At 45.8% G+C, this 14816-nt stretch overlaps 1 protein-coding gene across 1 annotated transcript in view; it reads right to left on the bottom strand.

The window, feature by feature from the left end:
* Positions 1-14816, bottom strand: part of MPZL1 (myelin protein zero like 1) — a 153923-nt gene that overhangs the window by 52812 nt on the left and 86295 nt on the right. Inside the window, exons 3-4 of the mRNA XM_086935573.1 lie at positions 5587-5800; positions 1128-1275 (exon numbers count right to left, since the gene is read on the bottom strand). Of these exons, the coding sequence (XP_086791699.1) occupies positions 1128-1275; positions 5587-5800 (362 nt within the window). The remainder of the gene's footprint in view (positions 1-1127; positions 1276-5586; positions 5801-14816) is intronic.

Here is a 14816-nt window from a genome sequence, read left to right as displayed (position 1 = left end):
GGCAAGCATGTTCGTAGGTAGATCAATGAGAAGTAGAAGATAAACAGGATACAGGAAGTCGCTTATAAATAAATCTAACAGCGAAAACTCCCCGCACCATATACAACATTGCTTACCTGCTCTGACGCATTTCTGGATAAATCTTTTCCGTTTTTTATGGTTATCCACAGATGGATATTTGGTAATAGAGATGTAATGGGATCAAGTGGAGGGCTACCAGAGGCACACAGCTTCTGTGAGAGGAGAGACAGACAGGGAGCACCCACTTAAAACAATACTAAATATGGCGGCGACCCGGAAGCTCTTGGCCGGCCAATCCGCTTGCGGCCGACCGGAAGTCCCGCCTCCCGAGGTCCGTGAGAAGGCATGCCGGCGCATGGAGCGCCCTGCCGGTCCGGGGTAGCCCGGGTCCCCAGGAGGGGGCCGGGGAGAAGGAGGAGTGTGGCGCCTGTTGCGGGGCTCCTCTGACCCGAGGGAGCCCCGATTCAGAAGAGGAGACGTGCCGCGAGGAGCGGAGCGCGAGAGGAGCCCCGCCGGAAGAGCGCAGTCGGTGAGTGGGGCCCAGGGGTGATGTGAAGTCTGTGCGTGCCCATGTGTATGCCTGTGGGGGAGGGGAAGGGGAGGGGGGGGGGGGGGGGGGGGAGTGTGTGCGCGCGTGTGCGCGAGGGAATGTGTGTGCGCATGCGTGACTGTGTGTGATTGAAAGAGAATGCGAGGCAGGGGATAGTGTGCCGTGTGCCTGTATGTGTGCCGTGTGCCTGCGTGTGCATGCGCGCGCCTGTGTGTGTGTGTGTGCGTGCATGCAGAGGGGTGGGGGCTGCCTGTGTCTGTGTGTGAGCAAGGGCTTTGCTCCGCGCAAGCGCAGCTCAGACGCGCGCTCCCGAGGTGAAATCGGACATTGTCAAAGCGCGCGTCTGATAGCTGTCCACATTCCTAAATACGGGCCACAATAGGTCAGAAGCAGACACCTTCAATGCTCACGCATTGAGGGTAGGTCTGCTCGACCTAAAAATAGATTCGTTATTGCAGCTTATGCAGAAAAAAAACCTGAACACTAAACATTATAAAGATGTGCTAAAAAAAGGAAATATTTCAATATTAGAGAGTGGATCGTATGCACTTCTTACCCAGAATAGTTCTTGTTTGAATTGCTGTTAGAACTGTTGTTCATACATATGACGACTCCCACAATGAGTCCAACAAGCAAAAGAAAACCTGCTACTGCACCAACCACAATTCCTGCCAGCGTGCCAGCTGAATACACAGGTAGATTTTCTAAAGAAAGAAGAAAAAACGAATTAAATAAAACTTTTTTTCAACTACACAACATGTCCATTAAGCATGCATTGCTATTGTCTCTTCAGGGTTTTAAGAAAAGAAACAATGATGAATCTCTAAATGAAAAAAAAATCTTTTAGTATGCATATCATCTTAAAATCACAGATCAAATTAAATAAAGTTAACAGGGCAGCAAATAAACAACTGGGATGGTTTGCTATTACCTATTCTACAGGAAGGCATGGGAGTTTAGCAAACAGTTTATGAGGTAACAGCTGGGTATACTCTCTTCACAACCATGGTTTGACTAACTACATGATGGTTTGACCATTGGGTTGCGATTTAATCATTGTTCTGGAGCATGAAGCATATATTGGAAAATATGTATTTCAAAAGAATTTGTCTGGTTCAAAGTATCCATATTGACATTTCAAATTTAGGGGTGTTGCACCAAGATATTTCAATGGCAGGTATATTGCACAGTTGCACAAGGTCTTGCACAATATCAATTTTTCCAAGACACATTTTATTCAATGTATACAATTTGCAATTTTTATGGCCTTCTAACAGTATCGAGATAATTAACATCACTCCTCAGTGTCCTGCCCTACTCATGACATTTTATAAGCATTATTAAAATGGTGTATATTACAAATAATTTGACCATTTTGATTTTTCCTAATATTACTCCTATCTATCACTAATACCCCAACACTAGCAGGAGCATGGTCGGAGTACTCTTCTGCCAAACACAGTTGGAATGATCTAACCCCATACCTTGTTGTAAAGTCTCAGGAAGACGGCCTCAGTGCATTGACAAATGCACACAGTCTTGATGTGCAAGACTACACACTTCTGCCAGCGCAGCTCTCTTCCTTCGTAGAATGTGAGTCGGGCGTGCAAAGAGGCATCTCATTCCATTATCCACTCTGTTAGCTTTGCCACAATAGCATTTGCCAATGGCACTCAGATTGTGGTAATCACTAATAAGGTGCAAGAGGTTGCCGATTGTTTTAACATCTGTATGAAAGCCACTATGGGTTGGATGAGTAAGAATGGTTTAAATTTGAACTGTCAAAAAAACAGGTTCTCCTTTTAGTAGAGATGACCTTTTGGAATCAATCCTAGTGGCCCAGTCTTTCCGTTCTCTTCCAGTACCGGTCTCCTAAGTAAGAAATCTAGGGATTGTCTTTGAGACAGAGTTGTCTTTTATGGACCAAGTCAACAAACTTTCTTCATCATGTTTCTTTATAATCAAACTGCTGGGGAAGGTGTTGCCTTTTATGGCCACAAGTCTGAACTTTTTAGTCATTTTTTCTTTAACTATATCCAGGATTTACTACTGTAATGCCGTTTATATGGGCATCAAACAGACACATGAACAAGCTTCAGATACTGCAAAATGCACTGTGTCGCTTCCTAAAGAAACCCCCCAAATTTAAGTTGGTATCCGGTACATTGGTTGAACTCCATTGGCCCCCAATAAGAAAGGGGATTGTTTTAAGGCTCTGTGTTTGGCACCTTGCATGGAATTGGTCCGGAGTACCTAAAAAAACAAATCTGTTTGGTACGCTCCGAACAGAGCTTTATGTTCTACGAAGTTAAGATCTGTGATCAGCACCAGAACTAAAAGCATAATTGTGTGGTTACAGTTATGTCCACACAACTAGTCAATTTTGCAATAAAATGCTGATGCAGTTTAAAAGCCAGATGATTTTCCTTTGCTTTCGCAAACTGGGAATACAATGTCAAAGTTACAATAAGAGTTACGACATAGTAGAGAATCTGCTCCCAATGTGCAAATAGTTTTATTGAGAGCTGTGCTGCTTGTTTAGAAAGATGCATACTGAACAGAAAAATGTAAGCATTCCACACCCTAGATTGTGAACACCAATGAATATATTATACTCCACATGACACCTGTGCAGTCGTTGTACATTGGTATACATTTTTCAGACCCTTCCCCTAGCCCCCCAGCCGGCACAATTAGCACCCTTCAAAGGGAGATTGAGCGCTTTATCTGGGGGGAAACAAAACCTAGGCTGCAGAAACAACTTCTACAGTGTTCAAAACAGTTAGAGGGACTCTATGTACCTAATCTATCTTGCTACTACAAAGCGGCACAACTGCGCTAGTTGGTGGAATGGAATTGCCCACTTACGAAGAAACACTGGGTCTTCATGGACAAAACAGTAGCAGGATCACACATTTGGAGGGAAGTGTGGCTGAATCGGCCGCAACGAGGCCTGGGGGCTTTATTCCTCCCCTGTAACTCGCCTGACACTTCAAATCTGGGACAAGGTAGCGACTGCAGTGGGACTTACTACATTCCCTGCGTCTACAACGCCTCTGTTTGCAAATCCGGACTTCCCTCGAGGCATGGTCACACACATTGCCAAACGCTGGATTGCAGGCGGATGTAAGTGCATAGGAAGCCTCTGACCACAATGGCCCCATCACTTTCGATCAACTAAAAACAGACTGTGCCGTGCAGGAAGCAGACAGATTTACCCACCCAATTGACATACTGGCTGCTCAGCTCGGCCACACGTCCTGTGGCAGGCAGAACGATGACTGCATTTGAGAAGTGGATGTTCTTCAAGGCAGGCAATAGGAAGCTTATTTCAGAGATCTACCTCCACCTGACGAAGAAGGCACAACAATAAAGGACTCCAGGACAGAACTGTTGGGAAGCTGAGCTAGGCGGATCACTATCAGATAAAGAGTGGAAAGACATTCTATAGAACACACTATACGGCACACACCACAGGACACACTGAAACAGCCTACAGGATCACTTCTTATTGGTACTACACCCCCGCTCATATAGAGAAAAGGAATAACCAATGTGAAGGCCAATGCTGGCGAGGCTGTGGTAACCCAGGTACGCTGATCCACCGCTTATGGCACTGACCGAAGGTGCAGAGATTCTGGGATCAGGCCCTGAATGACATTGAATGTGCGTTCAACGCCACCATCCCCAGATTCCCTGCATACACGCTACAGGGGCTCCCTAATGCACTTACATTCCCACCTTGTTCCATTAAGGGAGGGAAGATGGCCTTGAATGCCGCCCATAGATTCTTGCTGACCAACTTGGGCACAGATAAAATCACCGGCAGTGGCCTAATCAACTCTGGTTGTTGCTGGGCATCCAGCGGCTGTCGATGTAGACATAGGCAGATAACTCCGCATACACTAAAATTTGGACCACCTTTATCACTATTCTATCTGCGGAGTTCCAGGAGTTGACGTGTCCTAAATACCTACGTATTCTGAGGTTACTTCCAGATACTCCTGAGGAGGACAAAGCTGTGGGCTGGATAGCGGCTTAATTCGGACCTATAACATATTCCCAGAGTGCACATTTTTCTCTCTTGCAATAAATGCCTCATTCGGATGGAGCTTGGGGAGGGGGGCAGAGGGGTTTGTGTTTTTCTCCAATTGTTTCCTAGTTACGGACCAGGGTTCTTCTGGCTTACACACTTTCACATGGCTGCATCTGCAGCTTTTTTGTGTATGGTAGCACTGATCTTAAGAGTCGGAGCTGGTGTCAGGCTCTGGACATTAAGAAGCATGTAAATGTTATCTGTTCAGTATTAAGCATCCTACACTGCGACGCGGCCGGCCCATTGCAGGTTGTAGGGGACATGCTATGTAACCACCATCCTTAAGTTTGTTGCTACAAGAAGTCATTGTCAATACTTGCCTCGCTATGGTGGATTTTTCCTTAACGAGAAAGTTTCACACATCACGCATTGTGTATAGGTATATGGACAGATCGCTATACTACTACTTGTAAATGACACATCGAGACAGACTGTGTGGCCGGCCTGGCTTGGGTTGTAGGCGGAATGCTGTATAACTGATCTAACTGGCAATAAAAAAAGATTTGATTCTTAAAATTGCTCTTAATGTAAACCATATTGAGGGCATGGTTATCCAGTTGCTCAATTGCTAAACAACTATTATCTAAACAGTACATAAATGACAACAAGGATGACAATTGTTGTCATCTAACTTACCCTACAGTGTTAAACGGAGAATATTAATCAGGAAAATCATCAAGATCTTTCCGTCTCACAATACCACTCGCCCAATTGGCTTGATAGATGCGGCTGAAGAATGAAGATTTTTTTTTAACTGTAAATGGACTGGAGAATACTCCACAGTGATGACTTCTTCCTGATACCCGTTTCAACCAGAACATGAACACAAGCACAATCAAATTGAAAAAGACAAGTCTGAGAACTTACAGAAATTTTAAAAAGAAAACCTCTAAATTTAAAAAGGAATTACGACAAGCACCTTTGGCAACAACTCGTAGTAAAAGGCGTGCAGGCGAGCCACTAACATCCGGTGGATTCTTCACAGTACAGATGTATGTGCCGTTGTCTTTGAACTGCATGTTTTCAATGTATACAGAGCCGTCTTTTTTATTAAGGTCACCATTCCAGGTGATACGGTCTTTAAAGCGATCATCAGCTACAGGATACGTTTGTCCTCCACTGAAGAAAAAGACCTGGAAAAGAGCAACAAAATAAGTTGTCATGGCAAACAGACTGGATCAAGGGTAACGCTTTGTGAGAAACCATGCACTGTAGCAAATGGGCTCTGCCCCTCTTCATAGACCTTCCCAATGGCATTTTAAGAGTATAACCGCATGAGAGCGCCTTCTATGCATGAACTATCAGGCAACAGTCACATCTACAGGATGACACCATAGGATAAATTATGCTGTAGCTGTTTTTTTATATTAATTTCTTTATAGCATTTTTCCCTTAGAAAACAACAAAACTAGACATGGTAAGCCCAGGTTTTTGCACCCAAACAGTGATTAACAGCACATGTAACACAGGAGAAGATCAATATATTACCAGAGCATCTGGCAAACAAAAATAGGTCAATTTGTTAGCATGGCACAGCACAGTAGATACAGTATGTTGCATCCTATGGTGTTAGATCAAGGCCCATCATAACATACTAACCATTGGTCCCATTCAAGTAATCCTGTGAGCAGGAGGGAACAGTAAAGCAAACTACTGGTGAAGCATCTTTCATAGTTCAACCTCAACCTATGACTAATTGATTTCAGTATGGAGTTTTCCCAGGTTCAGATCAAGCGTCACAGCCTTCTTTTACATTTTGTTATGGGTCAGAAGGATAAGCATATATGATAAGCTCGATATGTCGGTCAATGTTAAGTCTAGTCCCATGTTTGTCAATAACATCCGATAGGCTGGAAACAAAAGGATAAATACTATATCAAAACTGACTGGGGTATCTCGTGAAAGTTCATTATGTAACTGGTCTAAAGGTTTACTTGTACAGACATCAGTTCTCAATCTCCCACTCTGCTTTATGCTATACATTGTCTCTCTCATCAGAAAGCTATGTAAAATACTGCTCGAATGAAAACCATTCCGGTTAGAAAATCATTGCTTCTCATGGAATTACAGTAATTTTTTTTTACTCCCATAACTTAAGGGGTTTATTATTATGTCACCTATTTCGGCTAGTGAGGCTTTTGTTCAGTTTGTCAAGGGCTCCTATTGGCTAGCTTCATCTTGCCTTTACCTCTGTATGATCTTTTTATCTCTTGAGCTCTCTATTCCATTTCATGATAGCACTTTTGCAACTGTATGCCTGTATTTTCTCCAACTCCATCTCACTATTGTAAAGCACAGCTTTAACCACTAAGGGAAGAGGTTAACATCAACCTAGTTAATATTAGATGCAATTTAACAATTGCTATGGTAAACCTGCTAAAATGTGTAGGTTTCTGAATTGCATTTAGTTTTACATTTCTTTCAGGGTTAGGTCAGTATACTAAGGAGTCTTCTGGCAGAGAGCACTGAAACAGCACAACTATCAAATTCGGCATGCTTAAACCAAGGGTGGAAATTTTTGAAGAGCATCATTGCTAGTCCACCAGTTGTACCCTATCTTATCCACTAAATTTATTTGAGGAATTTGCCTAGTCTGTAGAATGAAGGAAAGGGGGCGAGGGGGGGGGGGGGGTGGGAGGAGGAGGATAGGGGCCATGCAAGACTTGATATCGGAACCTTAACCTCATCTCTGCTCATTCTTCTGAAACAAAACTATGGCAGGGTAGAGGCTGATTGCTCTGGTCATAACCTAGGCCTATGTTGAGTCTATTCCAGTTAAAAATTAACCAAGAGGGAAAAAAGTGAAGTTCTTGGTGCTGGTAAATCCATTTGCTCTACATCTTCCCAAACTGGGATGCCATTTTGGTTCCTACTCCAGCTTTTCACACATGCCTGAATACTTAAGTTTATATGAAACGAACAAGGGGCACATAGCCAACTATGTAGCACATTTTTCCTTCGAAGAGATAACAAAACTCAATGAAACAGCAGAGTTTAGTAACACCTACAAGAGGGAACAGCTTCTCAAGGTTAGGTCTGAATATTGGATTTTTTGTTCCTCTCATAAGAATAACACATGCGTGCCATATAATAATTGGGCAAATATATCAGCCATCTCCTCATTTTCAGAATAGTCTGTTACGTACTGCTTTATTTGATACGGCTTTAAAGTGCAAGCACATTAATGCACGCTCAATAGTGAATCATGCTATTTATTTATTTGAAAAGTTTTATATAGCGCTGGCTAGACCCGAAGGTTTCAGAGCGATTTACAAGAGAATTAGCGAGTTACAGGTTACATAGCTAAACCAAAGAATCACGGAAGGAGGAGGAGGAGGAGGGGGAGGGAAGTAAACACAACAGGGAAACAAGGAAAACAATGTCAGATGACCGGCTGGGTAGGTGACAGCCGATGGAGGTGAAACCATGGACAGATTCCTCTATAGCTGCAAATGACAGTTCCAATGACATTACGCAATGCCACACTGCACAATCAAATCACGGAGGGCAGGAAATGGCCCCCACCCCCCCCATCTCACTATTCCTCCTGAGCCGCGACAGTGTAATCACATAGCGAATGGTGTTGGAGCGCATTGTGAAGTGATTTGCATATGATCCGAGCTATAAACACTAACACTTTGTGTCTGTCTAATTTACAACACTAACACATCTCGTTCTCTGCACTTTTTATCACCATTTTGAAGATGCCCCAGGTCGGTCTCTTCCTCTGATATTTACAATCGAACAAGCGGTCGAGAAGGCCCTTTATTGCAATGCAATAGGTCTCGCACCAGCGAAAGCCCAAGTCATTAGCACTGCAAATGACAATGCCCTCCATCCATGCCCTAAAACATAAATAAAAGGCATTGTCATCCACAACGCCAACAGCTCAAACTCGGGCGAATGCGAGACCCACTGCATTGTAAATGCTTGTTTTTTTTTGTAAACCTACATTGGGTAATTGCCTACTTTAACGAACAAAGCATGACCCCATATGAAAGAGGAATTTTAACTTTGTTGTTTTTAAAAGTTTTAGGCCTAGTGCATATATTTTTTTTTTAATTGCAGGGTTGCAAGAAGAAACCCATTGGCTTTGCGTGCTCAACGGAGATCGTCCAAAGTATTGCTTTCCTCCACATCACAAACGTTTTCACACGTGTACATAGCTTTCCCAGTTTCAAAGTCTCGGGGGTAAGTGTTGTGCAGCCTGGTCCTTCAAAGGCTGGTTCTCAGAGTGCTTAATCCTTCAAGTACATGGCCGTCCAGGTGTCTACCCATCTAGTAGCAAGGCTCACAAGACATCATTCACCCCAACCTCCCATCTGTTGTTATGGAATATATCTCACTTGTACGTTACGGCATCCACCCGACAAGCTGCATTTTGATTTACCAGCACAATAACAACACAAACACAACTAGCAGTCAACTTAGAAGCACGCCAGTACACTCAACACTGCATGATGACAGCACAAAAATGCGCAAAATACAACAAGCATTGGAAATGCAATAGGTCTCGCAATAGAAAAGTTTGAGCTTTTGGTGTGGTAAATGTAAATATTATTTAATTGTTTGTTTTGCAAATTATACAAGTATTAAATTTGTTATTTGAAATGCCAATAGTTATAAATGTAGCAAATGTTACATCTATAGCATTAGTAAAGGTACAGGTTTAGTTTTCCCCCGTCTTACATGTATTGATCTGACAAATCACAATCTTTTAAATTTTTTATAAATAATACGTTTGCAATGCAATAGGGCTCCCATTAGTAAAGTTAGAAGTATTAGTATTGTAAATGAGAAATTTTTTATTCATGTTTTTGTTTTGAAAATAACGAAATTAATAACTTTGTCATTTACGATGCCAATAGTGTTAACTTTTGCAAACGTGACACCTATAGCATTGTAATGCAATATGTGTTATATTTACATGACTTAGATGTATTAATATTAAAAACAACAATGGGTTGTATTTTTTCCAATATTTAATACTTAAATAAAAGTTATTGTAATTTATAATGGCAATAGCTTAAACTTTTGCAAATAACTTTTTGGAAGATTATGTTTAGTGTATTTTATTGTGATGAAAGTACAAGAACAGAAGTGAAATATAAAAAAGTATTTGTGACATTTGTAATAAAGTTTGAAACATTGAGAGAACATATTTGAATCAGTTGTTGAATGGTTGCACAGATTGATGCTGTGGTGGCTCTGAATGATGTTGTGACGGCGATGAGTGATGCAGTGGCGTTCAGTGATGCTGTGTTAACGCATAGTGGGCGAGGGATGGAGTGTGGGGCGGGAGATGGATGGAGTGGGGGAGGGATGGAGTGTGGGGCGGGGGAGGGATGGAGTGTGGGGAGGGGGAGGGATGGAGTGTGGGGAGGGGGAGGGATGTAGTGTGGGGAGGGATGGAGTGTGGGGCGGGGGAGGGATGGAGTGTGGGGCGGGGGAGGGATGGAGTGGGGGGATGGATAGATGGAGTGGGGGGATGGATAGATGGAGTGGGGGGATGGATAGATGGAGTGGGGGGATGGATAGATGGAGTGGGGGGATGGATAGATGGAGTGGGGGGATGGATAGATGGAGTGGGGGGATGGATAGACTGAGGGGGGATGGATAGACTGAGGGGGGATGGATAGACTGAGGGGGGATGGACGGATGGAGTGGGGGGATGGATGGAGTGGGGGGATGGATGGAGTGGGGGGATGGATGGAGTGGGGGGATGGATGGATGGAGTGGATGGATGGAGTGGGGGGATTAATGGATGGATGGAGTGGGGGGATGGATGGATGGATGGAGTGGGGGGATGGATGGATGGATGGAGTGGGGGGATGGATGGATGGATGGAGTGGGGGGATGGATGGATGGATGGAGTGGGGGGATGGATGGAGTGGGGGGATGGATGGATGGAGTGGATGGATGGATGGAGTGGATGGATGGAGTGGGGGGATTAATGGATGGATGGAGTGGTGGGATGGATGGATGGAGTGGGGGGATGGATGGATGGAGTGGGGGATGGATGGATGGAGTGGGGGATGGATGGATGGAGTGGGGGATGGATGGATGGAGTGGGGGATGGATGGATGGAGTGGGGGATGGATGGATGGAGTGGGGGATGGATGGATGGAGTGGGGGATGGATGGATGGAGTGGGGGATGGATGGATGGAGTGGGGGATGGATGGATGGAGTGGGGGATGGATGGATGGATGGAGTGGGGGATGGATGGATGGAGTGGGGGATGGATGGATGGAGTGGGGGATGGATGGATGGAGTGGGGGATGGATGGAGTGGGGGATGGATGGATGGAGTGGGGGATGGATGGAGTGGGGGATGGATGGAGTGGGGGATGGATGGAGTGGGGGATGGATGGATGGATGGAGTGGGGGATGGATGGATGGATGGAGTGGGGGATGGATGGAGTGGGGGATGGATGGATGGAGTGGGGGATGGATGGATGGATGGATGGAGTGGGGGATGGATGGATGGATGGAGTGGGGGATGGATGGATGGAGTGGGGGATGGATGGATGGAGTGGGGGATGGATGGATGGATGGAGTGGGGGATGGATGGATGGATGGAGTGGGGGATGGATGGATGGAGTGGGGGATGGATGGATGGAGTGGGGGATGGATGGATGGAGTGGGGGATGGATGGATGGAGTGGGGGATGGATGGATGGAGTGGGGGATGGATGGATGGAGTGGGGGGATGGAGTGGGGGGATGGATGGAGTGGGGGATGGAGTGGGGGGATGGATGGAGTGGGGGAGATGGATGGGGGGATGGATGGAGGGAGGGAGGGATGGATGGAGTGGGGGGGAAGGATGGAGTGGGGGGATGGATGGAGTGGGGAATGGATGGATGAGTGGGGGAGCCGAAGGAAAGAAAAAAACAAGTGCAATCTGGGGAGCAGAAGGCAAGAAAACAAGTGCAATCAGGGGAGCAGGGGAGCAACACCAATTGCAACAAAAGTCTATAAATTGTAGGCCAAAAAAAGTGTATTTATTTTTGTAGCAATGGTGGCATGCTGCGCTTTAGATGAATATGTTTAAAAGTAAAAGTGCACCATACTGCGATTGCTACAATAGTTAATTGTGGATGCATTAACAATTGATGTGTGCACTAATGGCTGGTGGTGTGTGTGCCTGGTGGAAGAGTGCGTTGCCGGCTGGTGGTGTGTGTGCCCGGTGGAAGCGTGCACTGGCGGCTGATGGTGTGTGCCTGGTGAAAGCGTGCACTGATGGCTGGTGGTGTGTGTGTGCCTGGTGAAAGCGTGCACTGATGGCTGGTGGTGTGTCTGACTGGTGGAAGTGTGCACTGATGGCTGGTGGTGTTTGTGCACGTTGGAAGCGTGCACCGACGGTGGTGGTGTTTGTGGCCGGTGAAAGTGTGCACCAACTGTGTGGTTGTGTGTGTGAGTGTGGTTGTGTGTGTGAGTGTGGTTGTGTGTGTGAGTGTGGTTGTGTGTGTGTGAGTGTGGTTGTGTGTGTGTGTGAGTGTGGTTGTGTGTGTGTGTGAGTGTGGTTGTGTGTGTGTGTGAGTGTGGTTGTGTGTGTGTGAGTGTGGTTGTGTGTGTGTGAGTGTGTGAGTGTGGTTGTGTGTAGATGTGGTTGTGTGTGTAGATGTGGTTGTGTGTGGTTGTGTGTAGATGTGGTTGTGTGCGATTGTGTGTGTGGGTGTGTGTGGGTGTGTGTGGGTGTGTGTGTGTGTGTGTGGTTGTGGGTGTGGGTGTGGGTGTGGTTGTGTCCGTGGTTGAGTGTGTTTATGTGTGTGTGTTATTGTGTGTGTTGTGTGTGTGGTTGTGTGTGTGGTTGTGTGTGTGGTTGTGTGTGTGGTTGTGTGTGTGGTTGTGTGTGTGTGGTTGTGCGGTTGTGCGTGTGGTTACTCATATGACAGCTGAGTTACGTAATATAGCCACCTATGAAAAATGTAATAAATGCGCAGGCCCATTGGCCCCTGTTGCAATACTTGCTTGGACCCGGCCCACTTAAAGCAGTAAGTAGAGTGTAATGCTAACAACAATTATGCATATAGAAAGCATACGCAAATAATAGTAGCTGTTTCCACATAAATAATTAACAGCAAAATAAAGCGTTACTAAAATTAATAACGGGCTACTGATTGGGGGCACATTTCTAGCATAGGGCAAACGTTTCCGACTTTAAAGTTTACAGAAAGCTAGTTCTAGTCACAGCGCTACACGTAAGCTCGAAATCAGTCTTTAACAGTGTACTATTCAGAGCCACCGTGCTGGTGGTGTGTGTGCCTGGTGAAAGCGTGCACTGACTGCTAGTGGTGTGTGTGTGCCTGGTGAAAGCGTGCACTGACTGCTAGTGGTGTGTGCCTGGTGAAAGCGTGCACTGACTGCTAGTGGTGTGTGTGTGTGCCTGGTGAAAGCGTGCACTGATGGGGGTGTGTGTGTGCCTGGTGAAAGCGTGCACTGATGGGGGTGTGTGTGTGCCTGGTGAAAGCGTGCACTGATGGGGGTGTGTGTGTGTGTGTGTGCCTGGTGAAAGCGTGCACTGATGGGTGTGTGTGTGTGTGCCTGGTGAAAGCGTGCACTGATGGGGGTGTGTGTGTGTGTGTGCCTGGTGAAAGCGTGCACTGATGGGGGTGTGTGTGTGTGCCTGGTGAAAGCGTGCACTGATGGGGGTGTGTGTGTGTGTGTGCCTGGTGAAAGCGTGCACTGATGGGGGTGTGTGTGTGTGCCTGGTGAAAGCGTGCACTGATGGGTGTGTGTGTGTGTGTGTGTGCCTGGTGAAAGCGTGCACTGATGGGTGTGTGTGCGTGCGCGTGTGTGTGCCTGTGTGTGTGTGTGTGTGGGTGTGCCTGTGTGTGTGTGTGTGTGTGCCTGTGTGTGTGTGTGCCTGTGCCTGATGGAAGCGTGCCCTGATGGCTGCGCGGTGTCACAGGCTGCAGGTGACATAACCAGGTCTCGCCTGCGGAACGATTGTGTTCCTTGGCGTCCCCCTCACCGGACACCATTTCGAGTTTGTAACTATTATAAACTCGTAAATGTTTTCCCGCACTTGAGGGAACTTTCTCCACACTCACTACGGGAGGTGTACGGATCGAGTGGACCTACCTCACGCAAGGGTATTATTATACGGAAAAACCCAGAGAGACACTGAATGCGACGGTCCTGAAGAAGACCGGAGAGACCCCTTCGGCACACACAGAGCGGTCGAAACATGTTGACTCTGGCAGTGGTAGGAGGGTAGCCTTGAGATTCCTAATTATCTTGTAGTGGCATTTTCCCATCCTCTTCTTTCTTTTTAATCCTGTTAGGGGTGTCAAGAAAAGCTTGATAAAGGTTGTGTTCTGGTTGACACCCTTAATCAGTTTTAAATCACTTTTCCTAACTGCACCTTTCGTCGCACTTTTTCAGTGGTGATCACTTGGAGTTTACACTACTTTCACCAAGATTTATGTTACATGTCGTTTAGGTCCATTTGTCTTGACTCTATGTCCTGTTAAGAAAAATGTATTATTTTCTTCCCCCTCCCTTATGCTCCGCCCTGTGTGTGGCTACACCAGGGCGTTTTGCAAGCAGACCCGATGATGAAGCATGTCACATACTTCGGTATGTGAGTGAGGGCAGTTTTTTCAAATAGAGGAATTTGCCCTATTGGGGCTTCCTTTGTTTGGTCATATCATTTTGTTGATATAAATCACTCTATACACCCCTCTTGTGCATACTACTAGTGGTGTTTGTGCCCGTTGGGAGCGTGCATTGATGGTGGTGGTGTTTGTGGCCGGTGAAAGTGTGCACTAACTGTGGGGTTGTGTGTGTGGTTGTGTGCGAGTGTGGTTGTGTGTGTGTGTAGATGCGATTGTGTGTGTATGTAGATGCGATTGTGTGTGTATGTAGGATTGTGTGTGTATGTAGATGCGATTGTGTGTGTATGTAGGATTGTGTGTGTATGTAGATTTGTGTGGTTGTGTATGTAGGATTGTGTGTGTATGTAGATTTGTGTGGTTGTGTATGTAGATTTGTGTGGTTGTGTATGTGTGTGGTTGTGTATGTGTGTGGTTGTGTATGTGTGTGGTTGTGTTTGTGTGTGGTTGTGTTTGTGTGTGGTTGTGTTTGTGTGTGGTTGTGTTTGTGTGTGGTTGTGTGTGTGTGTGGTTGTGTGTGTGGTTGTGTGTGG

Source organism: Lissotriton vulgaris, chromosome 8 (assembly GCF_964263255.1).
Source record: "Lissotriton vulgaris chromosome 8, aLisVul1.2, whole genome shotgun sequence".
NCBI classification, from domain to species: domain Eukaryota; kingdom Metazoa; phylum Chordata; class Amphibia; order Caudata; family Salamandridae; genus Lissotriton; species Lissotriton vulgaris.
Note: the sequence above shows the minus strand (reverse complement) of the source record. Positions and strands in the feature narration are given on the sequence as shown.